The following is a 20,081-nucleotide window of genomic DNA, read 5'->3' as shown; positions in this document are numbered from 1 at the left end:
GTGCTGGGTTTGATCCTCAGCACCACATAAAAATAAAATAAAGATGTTTTGTCCACCGAAAATTTAAAAAAAAATTTTTAAATATTTTTTAAAAAGCCATGGATATGAAGTTCCAACTGAACTTTCATTCCACTAAAGGAAGCCAAAAAAAAAAAAAAAAATGAATTCACTGGGGCCTAATATCATATACTACTTATCCACTCAACGTTGCTCACAAACACCAGGTGGGGAAGGTTTTGTTATCCCCATTTTACAGATGAAGACATTGAGACCCCGGCTGAGCTCACAGGAGTAACTGGGATTGGAACCCCACCCGGCACCAGCTGACTCCTGGCACTTGTCTCTCCCAGGGGCCAACGGTGAGGTTGAGTCCTACCCACTAGACCTCCGCCCCGCGACTTGTTGGTTTTGTAACCAGAATAGAACTATTTAAGGCACAAGCTGGGCTTGGTGCGGTTATCTTATGACAATAGCTCCTCTCAGGTAGTCTTTGGAAATGTTTTTCCTGGCCCTGAAATTAGGGGGGGTTTGGGAACCAGACAGGTTCCTTTACAAGTCGGGGGCAGGGGAAAGCCACGTGTGAACGCCCCGCATTTCTTGGCCCTGGCACTTCTGGCTGCTTTGAATGTGGCTAATTCCCCAGGCGTCCTCTGTAATTCCACAGTAATGTGGCTTTAATTGTCCCCAAAGCGGGCCATTCTTCCTTTATTGTGCAGTAAATTTCCCTCCAGAGTTCAGATTTCATGCGCCTGCCCCAGCCGCAGAGCCAGCCAGCCTGGGGTGGGGGGGGTAGGGAGGCAGCCCTGTCCTCATGACTGGCCTCTGGTCCTAGCCAGTCCAGCCCCTTCTCCTTCTCTGGCCCTGCCATGGCCTGGTGCTCCAAACGGCCACAGGGCAGACATCAGGACCCCCGAGGGAGGGGCACACTTGAGGAGGCAGGGATGCTAGTCTGTGGTTGTCTGGAAAATGAATTAACTTACCAAATGCAGACAAGATGCAACCGTGGGGTTCGGTAGACTGCAGTCAGGACGGCTTCCCTCCCCTTGCTCATTCCTGTCACAAGCAAATGCCACTGAGGCAGGGGAGCAGGTGCTAAGAAAGGTCTCTGGGAGCCTGTTCTAACCTCCCACCTGCGCTGCTGGGGCCGGTCATCGGGCTCCTCCTGCTCCTCCCTGCTGGTCAGTGAAAGAGAGCAATTACAAGCACCCCATTATCAGATGAGATAAGGTGGGGGGAACCCTCCGACTCCCTCAGCCTCATTACAACGTGAAGGTGAAGAGGGTGAGTCTGGAGCCAGATCCGTGAGTTCAAATCCTGTCTGTCACAGGCTAGCACTGGGCACTTGACCTTGGCTCTGTCTGTTAACCTGTCAGCTTCTTTATCTGGGAATGACAACAGCCGTGGTGCCTGCCTGTCAGTGTCGCTGATGTTACCTCCACCACGACGGACAACACAGTTCTAGATTTCCCTGCAGGTCTAACACTGGATGCAGGGGACCCATCAGAAATGACCCACAGAAATGACCCACACGCTGAATGAGCTCGTCACCAGAAGACAGATATAAAAGCAGATGGCAATATACTCAGGACACCACACCAGGGAGATGTCACAACCAGTGGTCACCCATGGGAGCCCCTGGGCCTCTGCAGCCTCAGTCCCTAGTTCCTCTCCAAGGGGTCTCCCTGTTTAATATGAGACTTTTCTTGCAATGACCTGACATAACTTGTGCCCATATCTATATATTGAAGATCCTGGGCTGCTCACCGTGACAACCTTATCAGAATCCAAACCATCTAGAACATAACAGAGAAAAATCTGGAAAGAAAACCATTTCTCCAAGCAGTCAAAAGAAGGGCTTTTGGGGCTGGGGTTGTGGCTCAGCGGTAGAGCGCTTGCCTCTCACGTGCAAGGCCCCGGGTTCGATCCTCAGCACCACATAAAGATAAATAAATAAAACAAAAGGTATTGTGTCCAACTACAACTAAAAAATAAAAATAAATAAAATAATAAATAAGTAAATAAAATTTAAAAAAAGAAATAAATAAAAGAAGGGCTCTTCCCTGCATGGTCGTTGCTAATCATTCATGTGGAATTCGAACGCCCTTCTAGGCCCGACTTTGACAGCTAGGAGGGAGACAGGACAGGAAGGACCAGAAACCTAATGAGCACAGCGATGTGAGGTGCCAGAGAAGGGGTGGCTGGCAGCACACCTCAGCATTCCCCTGTCAAAGGAAAAGAGAATGACTGGTATTCAGAGTGGTGGAGTCCTCAGAGGTGACGTCAGGCACCCCTTAGGTTCTGCCTGAGGAAAATGCACTCCTGTGAGCTCCTGGGGGATCTCTTCCTGAGTGGGAGGCTCAGGCTGTCCTCCTCATTCTGCATGTCCTTCCAGCCTCCGGGTCACACCTGTTTCTCTGCACTCCTGCCCCCATGCTGGGTTACACGGGCATCAACTTGAACAAGTCAAGGCCTCAGGTTTGTGGCCCCTGCATTGCTATTAACCTTCTCCTCTCTTTTCCCATGCAAACTTTGGGCCCTTCTGCAAAACAACCTGCCACAGGGAAGATGGACATAAACCCATGACCACCTGTCTCCCCAGGTACCCCCTGCTACTCTTTCCAAGCCTTCGCTCAGCTGTCCCTTCTTAGCAGTCTGGCCCTCCGTTGTCCCTTCCTGGCTTGCATTTCCTCCATATCACCTGGGAGTTGACATGCAATTTACATGTTGATTCTGTCACCCAGCAGTAGGCATGTACTTTACGTATCATTTTTATTAAATCAACTTGTAGTTTCTGCACGCTTTATACACTGACTTTGTTGGTTATATTACCTTGGGGCACACATAGACAGTGGTCCCCTAATATCTGCAGAGGATTAGTTCCAGGACCCATGCAGATACCAAAATCTGAGAATGCTCAATTCCCTTATGTAAAAAAGTGTGGAATTTGCAGATCACCTGTGCTCATCCTCTCATATAGTTTAAACCTCCTCTAGATTACTATAGTACCTAATACAATGTGAATATGATGTGAATAGTTGTCCCACTGTATTGTGCAAGAACTAATGACAAGAATGAAAAACTTTGTACCTGTTTGCTGCAGGCATAATTCTTTTTTTTTTTTTTGTATCAGGGATTGCACCCAGGGATGTTTACCCACTGAGCCACACCCCCAGCCCTTTTTATTTTTTTATTTTGAGATAAGAGTCTTGCTAAGTTGTTTAGGGCCTCACCAAGTTGCTGAGGCTGGCTTTGAACTTGCAATTCTCTTGCTTCAGGCTCCCAAGTTGCTGGGATTCCAGGCAAGGGCCAGCTTCCTTTTGGGGTTGTCTTGTTTTGTTTTGTTTTGTGCTGGGGATGGAGCCCAAGGCTTTGCACAGGCCAAGCATTTTGTTCTACCACTGACCTGCATCCCCAGCCCACAATTTTTTTAAGAAAATGTTTTTCAATCTGTGGTTGGTTGAATGCATGCACATGACTGCCCCCTCCTAAGGGCCACCCCTCCACCGCGTGTCTCCCAGTGACCACCTCTCAGCACTGGCACAGCGGCACCTCCATCCCCTCTCCTCCCTCTCACTTTTCCACCCCTCCGCTCTGCCTCTCTTGACCCACCACCCACCAGAATACCCACACTCCCACCGTCTGCGTCCACCACATCACAACGCCAATTCCCATCTCCATCTCTCATGAGGTCCTTGGCAGTTTATATGGTGGTCTCCACACTCTTCTGCAACTTGCTCGGCCCTTGACATTCACAGTTTGGGACTCACAGACTCAACCCATCTTGGATTGAAGATATTCGGGGAAAAAATTGCATCTGTACTGAACACGGACGGATTTTTCTGGTCCTTATTCCCTAAACAATATAATGTGACAACTATTTACATAGCATTTATATGGAACTAGGTATTACAAGTGATCTAGAGATGATTTAAATGGTATGGAAGGATGTGTGCAGGGAATATCCAAATAGTACACCATTTTATTTTTTAAAAAATAAATCAGATTTATTGAGATAAATTCACATTTAAAATTCATTCTTTTTTTTTTTTTTTTTTGGTACCAGAGATTGAACTCAGGGACGCTCGATCACTGAGCCACATCCCCAGACCTATCTTGTATTTTATTTAGAGACAGGGTCTCACTGAGTTGCTTAGCACCTCGCTATTGCTAAGGCTGGCTTTGAACTTGTGATCCTTCTTTCTCAGCCTCCCGAGCCACTGGGATTACAGGTGTGTGCCACCGCGCCCGGCTAAAATTCATTTTTTTTTAAAGTACGTAATTCAGTGGTTTTAAGTATACTCACAAAGTGTTCAAGCATCACCATTATCTAATTCCAGAACATTTTTATCACCTCCAAAAAGGAAACTTGGTGCACCTTAATACTACAACATTTTATATAAGAGACTTCTGTATCCTCAGGTCCTCAGCATCCCATGAGGTGTCCTGGAACCAATCCCCTTTGGATGCCCAGGGACAACTCGACTTTCTTCCTTTGATTTTCTTAGCAGCCCACACACTTGGCTTTTATCCTACAGTGCTGACTCCCTTTCAGGCTTGACCTTCTTCATCCCATAATAATTAAAGCTGGTCTTCTAGGAGAAATGAAGCCATCTCTCTTCTTATTCCACTATCTTCCTTGGTAATCTCACCCAACTCAATTATTATCTTCTTGGGGAGAGATAACTCCCGAGTTTATATCTCTGGTACAGAAATTGTCTTTGAGCTTCCGACTCGTTTATCCAACTGCCTACCCCACATTACCAATGGCTCAAAGCACTTTAACTTTACATGGTCCAAGATCAAAGTCGTGCTATTCCCTCCCAAACGCAGTTGCCTTCCAGGAAATGATGCTTCCGTCTACCCACATGTGCAGGCTGGAAATCTAAGCATCCCTTTGCCATCCCCCACTCCCCAAACCCATTATCGAATCCATCACCAAGTCTTATTTATTTTTAATTCCCAAATCTCTCCAAATTCCTCTATTTCTTTCACTAATCCAGGCTACCATCATTCTTGACAGATACAGGGTCGTAAATTTGGGCTTTTGACCCTCCTCAAAGTTGGCAGGTGTGTGCCACCGCGCCTGGCTAAAATTCATTTTTTTAAAGTATGTAATTCAGTGGTTTTAAGTATACTCACAAAGTGTGCAATCATCACCAGTATCTAATTCCAGAACATTTTTATCACTCCAAAAGGGAAACTTGGTACACATTAATATACTACAACATTTTATATAAGGGATTTCTGAACCCTCAGAAGACCACATTTGTCTCCTCTGCAATGTGAAAGTCTGCACCAGGTTTATTTCTCCTCACACAGCAAGTGTGGTCTCTTTGAGAGCTTTATTGGCTTTATTAAGACTTCCTACCTGGGGTAGTCCAGCCTTTATCTGGTCCTCCAAGTCCCACAGAGCCATTAAGCAAGAGACTTAAGGCAACAGGGTTTGACCTACACCATCACATGCAAATCTGGCTCAGGTACTTGCTTACCTCCATAAATGAACTTTGCTTCCACTTTGGAGACCACAATGGATCCCACTCTGGGAAATCGCATGGTGGTGAAATTTGAAATTTTAATTTCAAAATTGTGTATTTGCTTCTTTTTAAAATATTTCATTCTGCATGTTGTTTCTGTTGTTTTCAGAGGTGTGACATCCATTCTGCGACATAGCCAGAAGTGGGAGGGAGTACAGACATCGAGAGGAAGGTGATGATGTCACTCTTGGTCCAGAGCTCCTGCTGCACATTACCATCCCAATCAATGACCTTGCCTTTTCATGGTGACCCAGGGCACCTATGGCCCACAACCATAGGACACAGTCTTTCAGCAGCACACAGCTCTCTTGGGCCACCTGTTAAGCTGGTGCATGTACACTGGCTTCAACTTTCTAATGGGACCAGCCCTTACCAACTGTAAGTAATAACCCTACTGATGGTCACAAGATCACTTGAGTGGACTATGGGCCATACTCAAAAACAGAAGTAAACAGATAGTGTCAGGGTGAATTGCACATAGTAAGGGTTCATTAAGCTGTAATTTGGGATGGATGGATGGATGGATGGATGGATGACAGATTTGGACAGACTGACAGTGTGGAAGGATGACTGTGTGGGTGGGTCGTAGAAGGTAATGATTCATAATAGAAGTACATTTTTACTATGAGTCACCAACCAAAAATTTTTAATTTAAATGCTACTGCTGGAAGCTGGGAGCAGTACTGGGCTCCTCAGGTCCTCGGGAGGTCGGGGGGGTCAGAAGGACCCCTTGAGCCCAGGAGTTCACAGCCAGTCTGGGCAACATAGTGAGACCCTGTCTCTTAAAAATAAAAATTTAAAATGAATGCTCCTGCATGTGGATGACAAGGGCTGTGATTCCTTTCTCTCCGACTCCCTCACTAGATGCATAAGCATGCTGGGCTCCTAAAAGGTTCTGGTAAACACCAAGAGATATTGGCTTGACTGAGCTTCAGGATACAAGGCGGGAGTCACTGGAGAACTGAAGCCCCTTTTCCTTGCAACAGAGCTGGTCAGGGCCCAGGGTCTCTCCGCCAGACCCCGCCAGGTGAAGGCAGAGTCTGTCCTTCCCACAGCCTCACCTGAAGCCAGGGCTTAGTGAAGGGCAGTTCCTCTGTGCACAGTCTTGGAAGGAGGCTGAGCAATGTGGGGGTGGTAGAGGGGTCTGTGGGGTCCAGTTGCCTGTTGGGTTCCCTCTGCCCACTTTCTGCCTATAGAGTCAGGCCAGGGCTCCCACACCCACCCCTTCCTCCTGCACCTTATCCTACTGCCAACACTTATCAGGTCCCTGGTCTGATCATTAACCTGCCCTGACTTCAGAGACTAGAAAGTATGACTCGATTCCTTAGCTTGGCCTTAGAGTTGCTCCCAACCTCTCTAATTCCCTGGGCTATTGTCACCCCCAGCAGTCCCACTACCAAAAGCTGTGCTCCAGCCTCTCCTACTTGGTCACTTAGTCCCCTTTGGCATAACCCCTTCCCCTCCATGGTGTCCATGCCCAACACAGCCTTCCCAACCTCCTCCTCTACATCCATGCCAAGCAATGAGAATATGTGTCTTTGTTTTTTCTTGTACTGGGGATTGAACCCTCAGAGGGCACTTAACCACGGAGCTACATCCCTGGCCCTTTTTATTTTGAAACAGGGTCTCACTAAATTGCTGAGGCTGGTCTTGAACTCGAGATCTCCCTGCCTCAGCTTCCTGAGTCACTGGGATTGCAGGCATGTGCCAATAGGCCCCAGGCAGAAAAGGGACTATTTGAACAGCCACTCAAGTATGCCCTAGGGGACCTGCATCCTGGACAGTCACAGGTGGAGGCCTCTCCAGCCAGGCCCTGGTCAGTGGTCCTGAGGGCATACCTGTGGGAAGCTTAGCCCTACAGGGATCCTAGCCAGCCTCCAAAGACCCTCTGCAAGACCCCTTCTTCAACTCACAGGTCTCAACTCCAACCTCTGAGGCCCAGTCTCCTTGCCTGGTTCCTAACACAGCTGCCTTGTCTTATCTCCTCGGGTCTCTGGCTGCCTGCTCCATCCCTGCCCCGTCGCAGGACTCACACATGGCTGTCCGTATGTCAGGCCCTTGTCCAATAAGGTGGTGCGGATGGATTGACTGACAGGCAGGAGAGAGATGCCAGAGCCCAGGTGGGAGCAAGGGTCTGTCTGGCCTCTGTCTCCTACCCACATGGGGCCCTTGGTGACAACATGCCGAGAGAGGTGTATGAATGGCTGAGGTCAGGGAGAGGCAGCGTCTGGGATGCAGCCACAGAACCCGTCCTCCGTCACAGCCTGGTCTAGCCCGAACTCTCGCAGAGAGCAGGCGACAATCACAGACACATGCTCTGGGGCGAGACTGAGCCCCCGCTGCTGGTCTCTGCTGCCCCATTAAGAGGTCTCCTTGAGCTTCCTAAGCCCAGGGCAGTATCTCACCACTAAAATTTATGCAAATGAAATAACGAGCAATTTGGGGAAAGGAATGAAAAGCCGAGCAGCCATCCAAACCACCCCAGACACCCGCCTGCAGGGGTTTTCAAGTTGAGCAATCATTTAAAAGATGATTTAAAGTCACTTGCTGGAGGAAAAAAAAAAAAGTAAAACTAGGTTCATGCTAGCTAACAGGACCTGTGGCTTCAGGAGGCCTTGGTAGACTCGTGGCAGGGAGCCGGAGGGCAGTGCTGGGGACACGGGGTGAGTCTAGTTGCACATTGTGCTCCAGAACTGACCAGTGTGACTTCAGAGGAATCCATGCTGGACTCACTGCAGGGACATGGCCCCACATGGGGAAAGCTTCAGATGCAACCAGGAAGACCATAAACGCCCACCAACTCTATGTATTCATTTGCTCATTCATTGAGTCCCTCGACAACTCTTCACTGAGGACCCAACACATGATGGTTCTGCTCTAGGTGCTGGAGACACAGCCACAAACAAAAATTCACTCAGCAAACACCCACTGCCTACTGGCTTCCTAAGGTAACTGACCTAGCGGGGTGGGTGGGGCTACAAAAATGAACTGGAGACACCACCCCTGCCATCCGGAGTTTCCATCTGGTGGGAGTTGGGGACAACACATAGAGAAAATGCAAATTCCAGTAGCTCAAGCTGGAATTTGACTCAGGAGACTGAGGCAGGAGGATTGCCAGTTTGAGACCAGCCTCAGCAATTCAGTGAGGCCCTAAGCAACTTATAGTGAGACCCTGCCTTAAAATACAAAAGACTGGAGATATAGCTCAGAGGTCAAGTACTTCTAGGTTCCATCCCTCGTACCAAAAAATAAATAAATAAAAATAAAGATTCCAGATGCAGATAATGTAGGAGAAAATGCAGATTGTTTCTAAGGGACCCTCAGAGGAATCTTCATTGAGGACATACCCTTTGGGTGTGGCCCTGAAGAGTAGATAGGAGGTGGGTAGTGGAGATGGCGAGAAAATCATGCAATTCCAGGCAGAGAAAATGGAACAGGAAAGATGTTTCAAAAAGGACAAAGCAAAAGAGGAAATCACAGTGTCACCGCTTGGTATTGCCCGGATAGGAGAAGGGCACACAGCCTCCATGACACTGTGAGCTCTCAATTGTGTTAAGATTTCCATTGCAGGGGCTGGGGCTGGGGCTCAGCGGCAGGGCACTGGCCTAGCACACGTGAGGCACTGAGTTTGATCCTTAGCACCACATACAAATCAATAAATAAAGGAATTGTCTCCACCTACAACTAAAAAAAAAAAATCCACTGGGTTTGGTTTTGTAGACTGAAATAGGCAGAGGAGCACTCATCCTGCCCACCCCAGATGCTGCTGGGAAATGTCCTGCTTGCCTCCGGGAAATCTGTCCCTTCTACAAACGGTGACTCAGTTTCCCCTTGGTGGAGACTGACTATGGGAAGATTCCAGGGAGCAGCGTGATGCAGAACACTAGCAAGATGTGGGGAGGTGGCTTGGAGCTTCCCAGGAGGAAGCAAGGAGGACAGGTGTCAGCGTGAGTGCCGTGTGCACGCACGCGTGTGTTGGCACGGGGGTGTGCATGCGCATACGCTGGGGCCAGGGACTGTTCATACTTCCCTCTGGGGATGGGGAGAACTCAGCCAATGGGTGTGAAAAGGACTTCTGGGAGTTAGTGGGAGGCCCAGGGTTGGACCTCTGGTCCCCTACATGCCAGGCCAATGCCCTGTAACTCTGGAGAGCCCAATGAGCCTGCTAGGGAAGTTCCCCTGCAGGGAACTGTGGACCTCAGTCTTAGATGAGAAAATGGCTCCAGAAGAAGTCCTGTCTCTGCAGAAAGTGCAGCTTCTCATGCCCTGACTGAGCCCAACGGTGCCAGGCCTTGGACTGGGGAGGAAGTTGAGAGTCTCCAAGGAGCTGACCCTCTGCTTCAGGGGCTGGGAAAACCTGATGCTTGGGAAGGACTGGGTAAGTGATCACCAAGAATGGCTAGCGAGGTCCTGCTAGAAACAGGAGACAGGCCAAGTTTCCCAAGAATAGGGGGCAGGACACACAAAGGCTCTGAGGCCAGAAGCCACTGTCATGGGAACGTTAGTGGGGGACACAGGTAGGGAGTGTGAAAAGGTATTCTGGGCCTGGGGAGGGGAGGGCATGACATTCAGACCCAGATGGCTGCCACTCTCAAGCCCTTTCCCACAGAGCAGTGGCTCCCCCATAGTGAGTCAAGAGCAGATCAGGAGGGGCATGAGGGTGGAGATGGGAAAACCTGGCAGAGAGAGCAAAGGCCTTGGGCCAAACTGCAAGGATGAAGCTAGAAAGGAGAGGACCAGGGACAGTCACAAGTTGGGGGACATCATGTCTTATAGAGATCCCAGGGCAGATGAGGATACCAGTACCTGGGTAGAGAACTCAGAGGGTTTGGTTTTACGACTTAGAAGTACTGAAGGTGTGTGGTTGGGGGTGTCAGAAGGCAGGGACCCCTGGGTCTGGAACTCAGGTGCAGCCTCCCAAACTACACTGTCAAGTCCTCTTGCTTGAGGGCTTGCTCAGACACCAAATGGCATCCTGTTCTCTCACCTCGGTCAGGACCCAGGGCAGCTCGAAAGGAGTGAGTGGTTTTCAGAGCAGAGCGGTCATCTGTTCTGACAGCTGCCACCACCCCGGCTGCACAGTGCACTCCGTGGAGAGCTTCAGAGACTGAGTGGTTAGTCTGGAGTGAGGCCCTCTCATGGTTAGGTTTTAAAAGTTCTAGGTGATTCTAATATGAAAGTCCTAGCCCTCTGATCTAGCCAATGACTATAGTTTGGATTTTAAGTGTCCCCAAAGGCCTTGGGTTAAAGGCATGATCTCCAGCTGGGCACTATTGGGAGGCGGTGGAAACTTGAAGAGGTAGGGCCTAGTGGAGGTCCACTGAAGGGAACACGGGGACCCTGGTCTCTTCTTTTTCCTATCTTATACTCTCTGGCCATGAGGTGAGCAGTTTTGCTCTGCCACAGGCTGTCTGCCATGGTGTGCTGCCACAGTCCCAAAGCCACGGGGCTAACCGATCACAGACTGGAAACCTCTAAAACTGGAGCTAAAAATAAAAACTTTTTCTTTATAGGCAGGTACGGTGGCACATGCCCGTGATCCCAGCTATTGGGAGGCTCAGGCAGAAGGAATACAAGTTCAAGGCCAGCATCAGCAACTTAGCAAGACTCTGTCTTAAAAAAAAAAAAGAAATGCTGGATATGGTGACGTAGAAGGAGCGCGAATTCAAAGCCAGCCTCAGCAAAAGCAAGGCACTAAGCAACTCAGTGAGGCCCTGTCTCTAAATAAAATACAAAATAAAGCTGGGGATGTGGCTCAGTGGTCAAGTGCCCTGAGTTCCATCCCAAGCACCTCCCCCGCAAAAAAAAAAAAAAAAAAAAATTTGTGGGACACAATAACAACAGTAGCCCAGAACCCTCTGAGACAAACTTTCAGATAGGCGCCTGACCTCCAGGTCACACAGCTCAACAGGTCCAGCAAGTGAGAACCACAGTCAAAACCACCACTCCAAGAGGGTGACTCAGACACCTGGACCTGCCTTCCCAGAGGCCTATAGTGGATTCTTAACCATCCAGTACCAGGAGCTGCACCCCTTAAACTCCCCCAAGGACAGCCGACCTCCCTGCTGGGTATGTGCGGTCTCAAGTTCAAGGCCAGCCTCAGCAACTCCCCCGCTTGGGGGCGGGGGGAAGAGGTGAACTCAACAGTTGCCCAGGGTTTGGCTGAAGTCGGCATGGTGCTCCGAGGCCCATGCTGGGCAAAGGTGTGGTCAGCAGTGACGGTGGATGGAGGACCCCATCTTAGCTCTGAGTTTTACAGTCTGTGTAGGGATGTGGCCAGAACCTTAACCAATGGCATTAAAAATACTCCAGAAGTCAGGCCAAGCCACGCCCATTCAGATCCTCAGTCCATCAGAGCTTTGTGTTATTGGTGTGGATAGGTCTGTCATTGTCTTGCTGATTTACTAACCACACAGGACAGCCTCCTGCCAAACACGGTGGTATGCCAGGCCCAAAGGGCAGGAACAAAGGTGAACAGCTGTGCTTGCAAAGTTCACACTGTAATAAAAGAGAGGGAGGCAAGATATAGGATGAGGTCCCTGCTTGAGGGTACAGATATACAGGTAGTGCACTGGGAAGGAAAGGTTCAGAACAAGTAAGGGATGCCTAGGAGTTTTCCCGAAGGTCAAGGAGAGGAACCGCAGAATCAAAATTTGGAGGGAGGCACATACAATGTTCATGAAAGTATGAAGCTTCTTAGCAAATGAAGTAAGAGAAGAATGAGCCTAAATAAACCAAGGGGTGAGAAACCCAAATCTGCAGATAGAGTCCTGTCAACAGGTAGAGGGCAGGGGAGGAGGCCATTGACCACCCTGACCCCAGAGTCACTAGGCTGCCATTGGGTGTCTGAGCAAGCCCTCAATGGTTTGCAGGCACCAAGACATAACTTCTCAAGGGCCCTGAGCACCAACACACCAAGAGCCTGCCTGTGAATAAGACACCTTCTTGCAGATGTGACAGCTAGGCAGCTGGGTTGCTAGAGGACATCTAGATACCATCTGGCCCCGCAGAATTACAATTTGTGAACGTTTTTGTGCGATCACAATCTTCCACATTGCATCAATCCTGACACACCATGAATGCTCACACCTGCAGCGTGGGAAACACTGGACAGAAGGTCCAGACACCACGTGCTCCAAAGCTCACAGAGGTGACAGTGTGAGAAACAGGCATGTATGACTTGGAGTCACACACAATTCTGAGATGACAGGTACCGAGTGTGGAGCACTTTGAGAGCACCCTTGATTTTATTTATATTTCCCTTTTGACACGTGTGTAAGCCTTAGTCTTAACAGAACCTTAGATAGGATGAAACTTGCTTGGTACATCACTTAGAATATCCTGGGGCTTAAAAGGACGGTTCTTCCCAGAGAGGAAAGGCTGTCAAGTGAATAAAAATAACGAGAGCTGCAGTTCTCGGACTAGAAGCCAACCCTGAGACAGAGGCATGAGGAGGTTCACCTATGACTGATGAACCTGGCTCTCTGGGGCCTTTTAAGTAAAATGTCTTTAATGAGGCCCAGGAAGGCCCAGAAGGCCCACACATCCTGGCCACTCTGGAAGCTTATGAGCAGTGACACCCTGATTGGCATCCCCAACAGACCCACTGTAAATCCACCCCCTAAAAATTAAGATCTCTTTCACTCTCGTTGGGTCTGAGTTCTCCAAAGATGTCATGGAGGTGCTCGCCTAGGCCCTCTCTTTTTGCTGGACTAAGCAATGAAAGCCAGAGCTGCATGGTATAGTGTCACTGCTGAGAGGGACTTGGCAACTGCAGAGCCACCCTTGCAGGAGCGGCAGGTGACACACGGTGGCGTTGAAGACAGCGCTACAGGACCCGTGGTTCATTCTGCCATTCTCTTCCTGTCCCACAGCAAACAGGCTCTTGGCTTAACTCCAGGGGCCACTTCCTTCGGTCTCCTTGATGCCTAGAAACCCTAAGAAGATTCTGATTGTTGTCATTCTCTGCATTTGGATCAGGTGAACTCTAGCCAGGCAGTGGGAAGAACGGAGTGGAAGAGAATATCTGTGGGTGGGGACACCACAGGGACCAGGCATGGTAAGGACCCAGGGGTTTTCTTCCTCCCGAGATTTGAATCGGAAGACTTGGGGTGTGGTTGGGTGGTATGGTAGAGTGCTTGCCTAGCATGCACAGGGCCCCAGGAGGGGGAGGGGAGGGGGAGAGAAGAGAGGGGAGGGGAGGGAAGGAGAGGGAAAAGGGGGAAAGGAAGGACAGTNCAGGAGGGGGAGGGGGGGGAGAAGATTCATCGTCATTCTCCAAGGAAAACATCCAGGTGTAGTCTTTGGTTTACATGGAAAAAAATTAGTCCAAAAACAAGAGTCTAAGACAAGTGTGGGGTGCAAGAGATGTGGAAGAAGATGAGGGGCGTTCTCACAGCATTGCACCGGGAATAAGGAGAAGTTCAGAAGCCAAAGGCAGCTGTCCTCTGGCTACCATCGTCATCACCCACCCCTTGACATTCTCCCCACTTCACAGGTGAGCCACTGAAGCAGTTTAGCCTGGGGTACCCTTGGATGAACTTGAGCTCTCTCTTCTTGGATACAAGAATGAACTCCACCCAAGCCACTAATGTCCAGTCATTAATAAAAACCACGGGTGGTGACACATGTTTTCTCCGATGGATTTCCAAATACCAGGCCAAGATTCAGGGAGTCTGGGGTACCCGGCCCTGGCCCCTCCAGCCCCCAGGGCTCATAGTGGTTTCTAAGACCAAGAGTGTCCAGCAGAAGTTGAGAGATTCAGGGACCCCAGAAGCAGAGCCTGGTCCTTTCTCCTCTACATCTGCCACCACATGCACCACGCTCCCCCTATGCTACAAAGAGGGGATCAAGTAGCCCTGGATCTCACCCTGGGCCCTCCAACAAATGATATCAAGCTCCAGATTTACACACATGCTTGGAAGGGACTCAGGGTCTCTCACTGTTCTCTTTCCTCTTGTTCCCACAGACAACCTACCTCATCCTGGTGACACTACCACCCACCCAGGTCCCTAAGTGCCCATTTCTCACCATTATCTACCCACACCTCCATCATCTCTCACTTGGAAAGTCCTAAGGCCCCCTGGCTGTTTTCTGCCCCGTTGCATACCTCCTACAGAGCCACCAGGGAAATCTTACTAAAACACAGGCACAACCATGTCACTCCCAGCTCAACACACACAGCCTCAACCTCCCCTCTACACATGGAATGAAATCCAAACTCTCTACCTGGCCTCCCATGATCTATCCCGGCCACTGCACGTTTCCTGTCTTCCCCGGGATTCCCTCCACCCATCCTCTCCATGCATGGCTGCCCCCTGGGACCTTCTCCAGGAAGGACATGGGACACAAAGTGGCCTGACCACAATCCCTCCCCAGAGGTGAAAATGAGCCCACGTGTCTTTCCCTCCAACACCCTTTCTGGCTCCCCACAGCCTAGCTGGCCAATGACAAGCCCCACTGGTTGGCCACTGGGGTCCTTCACATTGTGACCCCCTTATATGCCTGGAATGTCCCCCACCTGTGCTGGACTCTGGTTCCCACCTGTTCCTCTCTGCCCACAACCCTCCTACCAGTCATCAGAGTTGAATTGCAAGCTGTCCTCCCACCAGGAACCCCAGCAGCTCCAGACCACAACTAGGCCAGGGTAGAGGGGGGTCTGGCAAGAGCAGCCACCTGCGGGGGGGGGTGGGGGAGCCACCCTGAGTGTTTCAGTCCCTTCTTTGGGCCAAGAGCTTTTCATACCTCCTTCTTCTCTTTTTATTTCCCTAACAAACCAAATGACAGCTAGGTAGCTCCATGTCACCCACACCATGGACCCTATTCACTCCATGCCATGCTGTATGGCTCTCTAATGCTTTCAGAAGCATTTCTTGTTTCAGCCCATGTGCCATCCACCCATCCGCCCCACCCTGCTGTGCAGGAAGGCTTCCTGAGGTCAACTCCCAGCCCTGCCACCTGTCGGTAGCAACACCTTAGCAAGATTCTCAGCTCTCCAAGCCTTAGCTTTTTCCCTGCATACAGGTGAGCTTGATATAACTTGATATAACACTTACTTTGTGCAGACTGAACTGGATAATGAAGTAAAGACCTCGGGGCAATAAGTGATGATAATGATTCGCTGGGTATATCACTTAGGAGGTGTGTACTAGGCATGCCTTCAGTGGAAAGTTGTATGATCACACACACACACGCACACACACACACACAACTGCAAACACGTGGCACATGCCAGGCACTGTGAAATGTACACACACACTCATTTGACCCTTACATCAGCCCCATGATGCATGATCCCTATTTCACAGGTGAGGAAACTGAGGCACAAAAAAGTCCAGTGATTTGTGCAAGTGTCCCAGTTAGGGCAGAATCAGGTGGAGGTCCCAGAGTCTGGGAGCTCAGCCACTTGGCCCTACTGCTGTGGCCAACAGGATGAGGCAAGCACAGCAAAAAAAAAAAAAAAAAAAAAAGGTTTCTTTTACCCTCCACAGCATCTACTGTCCTTTGGGGCAGGAAGGAGGTAGGTGCTCAGTAAACCAAACTGACTTCTGAATGGGAGGCCTGTGCAGGGTTTCCAGTTCATCACCCGGCTGCTGTCTGACCATCTTCGGAGCTCCTCCGACTCGTCACCATGTCACCATCATCGTCACCATCATCATCGTCAGCAGTCATCGGAAAAGAAAGCACAGCTGAGTGTGGTCTAGTGTGGCCCAGGCCCGTATAAGGCCCTGCACAAGGTGTGGCTGCAGAGCTTTTGGAAATCTGGGCAGACCACCCAGCAGGCTTCCCACCCACACACTCACTCAGAGGACAGGAAGTGGAATCCAGGGAGGAGCTGGAGGGAGGGGGTGGCGCACAAGATGTGTCTGTCCACCCGGCTGCCATGGCAACAGCTCAGGGATGCAGGGAGGAAGGGGAGTCCCTCCTCTGTCACAGAAGCTCTGTGTCCTCCACGCATTTCCACCCTGCAGTCCCCACCTCGGGAAGGAAAAAAATGAAGCCGGTGCCTGGCACACCCGGCCGTGGAAGGACAGTGTCCAAGAAGTCAGAAAACATGAGTCAGCAGAGCAGGGCACCGATTTTTAAGAAAAATGGATGAGGTTCTACAACAGAGGGACCTGGCTGCTGCAGACCTGGCCTTTTCTGGGTGACAGACATTGCGCAGGGAAAGACAAATGTTGCTAAGTAGACCTGAGCATTCCCTGTTCCAAAAGATAAAGCAGCTGAACTTGGGATCCTGAAGAAAAATATTAGAAAGTACAGGTGGTTTGCTCTCACCAGGGAACATGGTGATGGGAAGTATTTCAAAGCTTTGTTATGATAAATGTGAATGATCCTTTACATTGTACCATTTATAAGGCCTCCCGAAGTCTTAAAATGTATCATATGTATCATGAAATCACTAGAATAAAACCAGTGTAATAAGAATAGAGCACAGCCAGGTGCTGTGGTGCATGCCTGTGATCTCAGCAACTCAGGAGGCTGAGGCATGAGGACAGCAAGTTCGAGGCCAGCTGAGCAAATACAGAGACCCTGTCCCCCCAAAAAAGTGGAGGTACAATCAGTGGCAGACTGCCCCTGGGTTCAATACCCAGTACCAAAAAAAAAAAAAAGAAAGAAAGAAAGAAAGAAAGAAAGAAAAGTAGAGCAGAAACTAAATCAAATAGAAAGTCCAAAATGAGACCAATTTGTATCAGAAAAAGGGAAAACAACTGGAGAGAAAAAGGACAGATTGGATAAAAAGTGGTACTGAGGCAAATGGCTGGCCATCTGAGAATAATAATCAGTCTCTAATTATGTTTTGCACCAATGTATTTAAATGTAAAAAGTGAAACTGCAAAAATTACTGGAAGAATATATAAGTAGATATTTACACAATCTTGGAAATAAGAAGGGCTTTGAAGGATGACACCCAAAGCAAACAATGTAAAAAAAAACACACAGGCAGAGCTCGCCCTAATCCAAAACTCTGAAATCCAAAATGCTCCAAAATTCAAAACTTTTCAAAAACCAACATGATGCCACAAATGGAAAATTACACCATGAAACCTTGTTTCATGTACAAAATTATTTAAAAATACTATGCTAAATTATTTCCAGCCTATGTATATAACGTATATAAAGATAAATGAATTTCATGTTTATGCTTAGGTCCCATCTCTAAGGTATTGCATTATATGTATGCAAATATTCCTAAATTTAAAAAAAAATCAAAATCCAAAACAATTCTGGTCCCCAAGCATTTCACATAAAGGATACACAACCTGTACCTAGATACATGATTTTAAACTTAAGATGTCAAAAAGCACCACAAAGTTTAAAAAGTTAAATAGAACAACCTGAAAGAAATACCTGTGAGACAAAAGATGAACAGGAAGTTACTATCTTTAGTACAGAAGAAGTTCATTAAGAAAAAAAAAGTGAACTTTTATTAGAAAAATGCATTCATGTCCCAACAGGCAATTCACAAAATACAAACCTTTGAAAAATGCCCAACCTTTCTTGGTAATTATCAAAGACACACAAGTTAAAAACAATCAAATACCACTTTTTGTCTTCCAAGTGGGCCGACATTTTTTAGAGTAATTAACAATCACCACACCTGAGAAAACAGGGAAATGACAATCCAAACTCCGTAAATTGGTGTGAAGATTTCGGAGAGAGCAGTAGTAATACAACATGCACCCAAAGTCTTAAACATATGCTTCTCCTTTGACCGAGCAATTGCATAAATAAATTCTAGGATAAGCAAAGTTCAGAGTGGAAAAAAATCTGAAAACAGCCCAAAAATGTCCAAATTGAAATGTCTGCTTAATGGAGACAGGGCACTTCCACAGAATGCAATGTCATGCAGCCCTGCTGTATGGAGCACAAAACTGCAGAGTAGAAGAGTATTCAAGAATGAGAAAAGCAGGCAGCAATGTATTAAGTAAAAATTAGTGGTTGCCTCAAACAGAAATATACACACAGAAAAAAAAAGGTCTTTTAAGACAATATGTAAGTTACCGTGTTGACACAGTCAATCTGGCTAGTGAGATAAACTGCTACTTGTATTTTCTTCTTTTGTCTTAATCTTCTAATTTTTCTACCATGAACATGCCTTGCCTTTGCACCATGAGAAATTCATCAACATAGTTTAATCAGAAACAAATGCACAAGGGTAGGTGGGTGGGGGGTTATTCCTGAGGTCCCACCCATGCCTTGCTCTCTTAGAACTGCCCCCCCCCCAGGTCAAATTTCATAGCACCTCTTTTCTCTGCTCAGAAGTATTACTGAGAAATAAAAGTCACTGCCCAGCCTTCAAGTGTTGGATCCAAATCACCATTTGCTAGTTATGAACCGAACCGGAGGGGACATTGCAGGGAGCGTTGCTTAAAAAAAAAAAAAAAAAAACGAAACAAAACAACAAGTAATTCTGAACCTCATGAGGCACCCAACACATCCAAGAGAAAGTTAATATCCCCTTTGCCATGACTGGATCATATTCCAGCTTTCCCATATCAAGAGGGCACTGACAAATTGGAGGGTGTCAGGAGAGGTGACTGAGACAATGAAAGGTCTGCAAACAGTCACAGGAGGATTGATGTGAGGAAGGCGGAGTGAGTTCTGCCTGGGAAAGAAGAGATGTCCAGGAGCTGTTTAATGCAAGTGGAAGAACAGCTGCTCGGTAGTGCCCAGGGGGCTAGTGCAGCTAAGACCAGAGCAGCTACCCCAGGCTGGGCCCTTGGTGTGGCCTGGGCACTCTGCAGACCCCATTCCTACAGGGTGGGCTGAGAGGTGGCTGGATGATTGAATGATGCACAGATACCAAAAAAAAAAAAAAGAGTGGAGAAAAGAAACAGGGTGCACGTGAGTGAGCACAAATTATCACACGGCCAGAATAATAATCATCCTAGGTATGCATGGAACTGCAAAGAGGTCCCAGAGAGCAAATGAGCACCGGAGCTGAGTGGGGGAAAAATCAGAAAGGAAGCACGCCTGGAGCAGGCACAGATTAACAGAGAAGATGGGGAGGAAATCAAAAATCGGAGAGGAAGCACAATTGCCAGATATTATACTTCGGAAGGAAAAATTAACTCCCCCCCCCCACCTCCGCCCCGCACATTCAGGAGAGGGAGCGGCCAGAAGGCACTTGTTCCAGGGGAAAAGAAGTAAAAACCACAGGGAACTAGAACTTGAATATGGAGAAAATTGTCCTTTGGGAGGTAATGGGAATTGTGTCACCACTGGGAGGGTTTCATGGACAAGCTGGCTGTGGGGAGCAGGTTTGCTCCATTCCATGACCAGTTAGTTAGGTCCTTTCAGGGATTTTAATTATGGACCACGCCCAACATGTCCATCTGGACCACTTGTTTGCTTCTTTTTCCCCCAGCCACAGGGGCCTATATTGAAAGAGGGACCATCCTCCCTCCCAGTCCCTCCACTCTGGACCTGTGGCATAACCCCCTAGGTCCCAGATGGTCTCCTCTTTAGAGGTTTTACCCAGGTCTCCAAAGAGAGCTAAAGATGTACTTGAAAGGCTGAGGTCAAGGCAGACCTGAGTTCCAC

The 20,081-nt window shown here is 48.4% G+C and overlaps 1 protein-coding gene across 1 annotated transcript in view; it reads right to left on the bottom strand.

Moving 5' to 3' along the window:
- Ntn1 (netrin 1) overlaps window positions 1–16,205 on the bottom strand; it is a 97,957-nt gene extending 81,752 nt beyond the window's left edge. The window contains exon 1 of the mRNA XM_015504522.2: window positions 16,136–16,205. Coding sequence (XP_015360008.1) covers window positions 16,136–16,205 — 70 coding nt within the window. The remainder of the gene's footprint in view (window positions 1–16,135) is intronic.
- Window positions 16,206–20,081: the final 3,876 nt, after the last annotated feature.

The sequence above is a fragment of the Marmota marmota genome, unplaced genomic scaffold (assembly GCF_001458135.2).
Source record: "Marmota marmota marmota unplaced genomic scaffold, marMar, whole genome shotgun sequence".
Classification (NCBI taxonomy): Eukaryota; Metazoa; Chordata; class Mammalia; order Rodentia; family Sciuridae; genus Marmota; species Marmota marmota.
The sequence above is the reverse complement of the archived record's forward strand: the minus strand, read 5'-3'. Positions and strand labels throughout refer to the sequence as shown.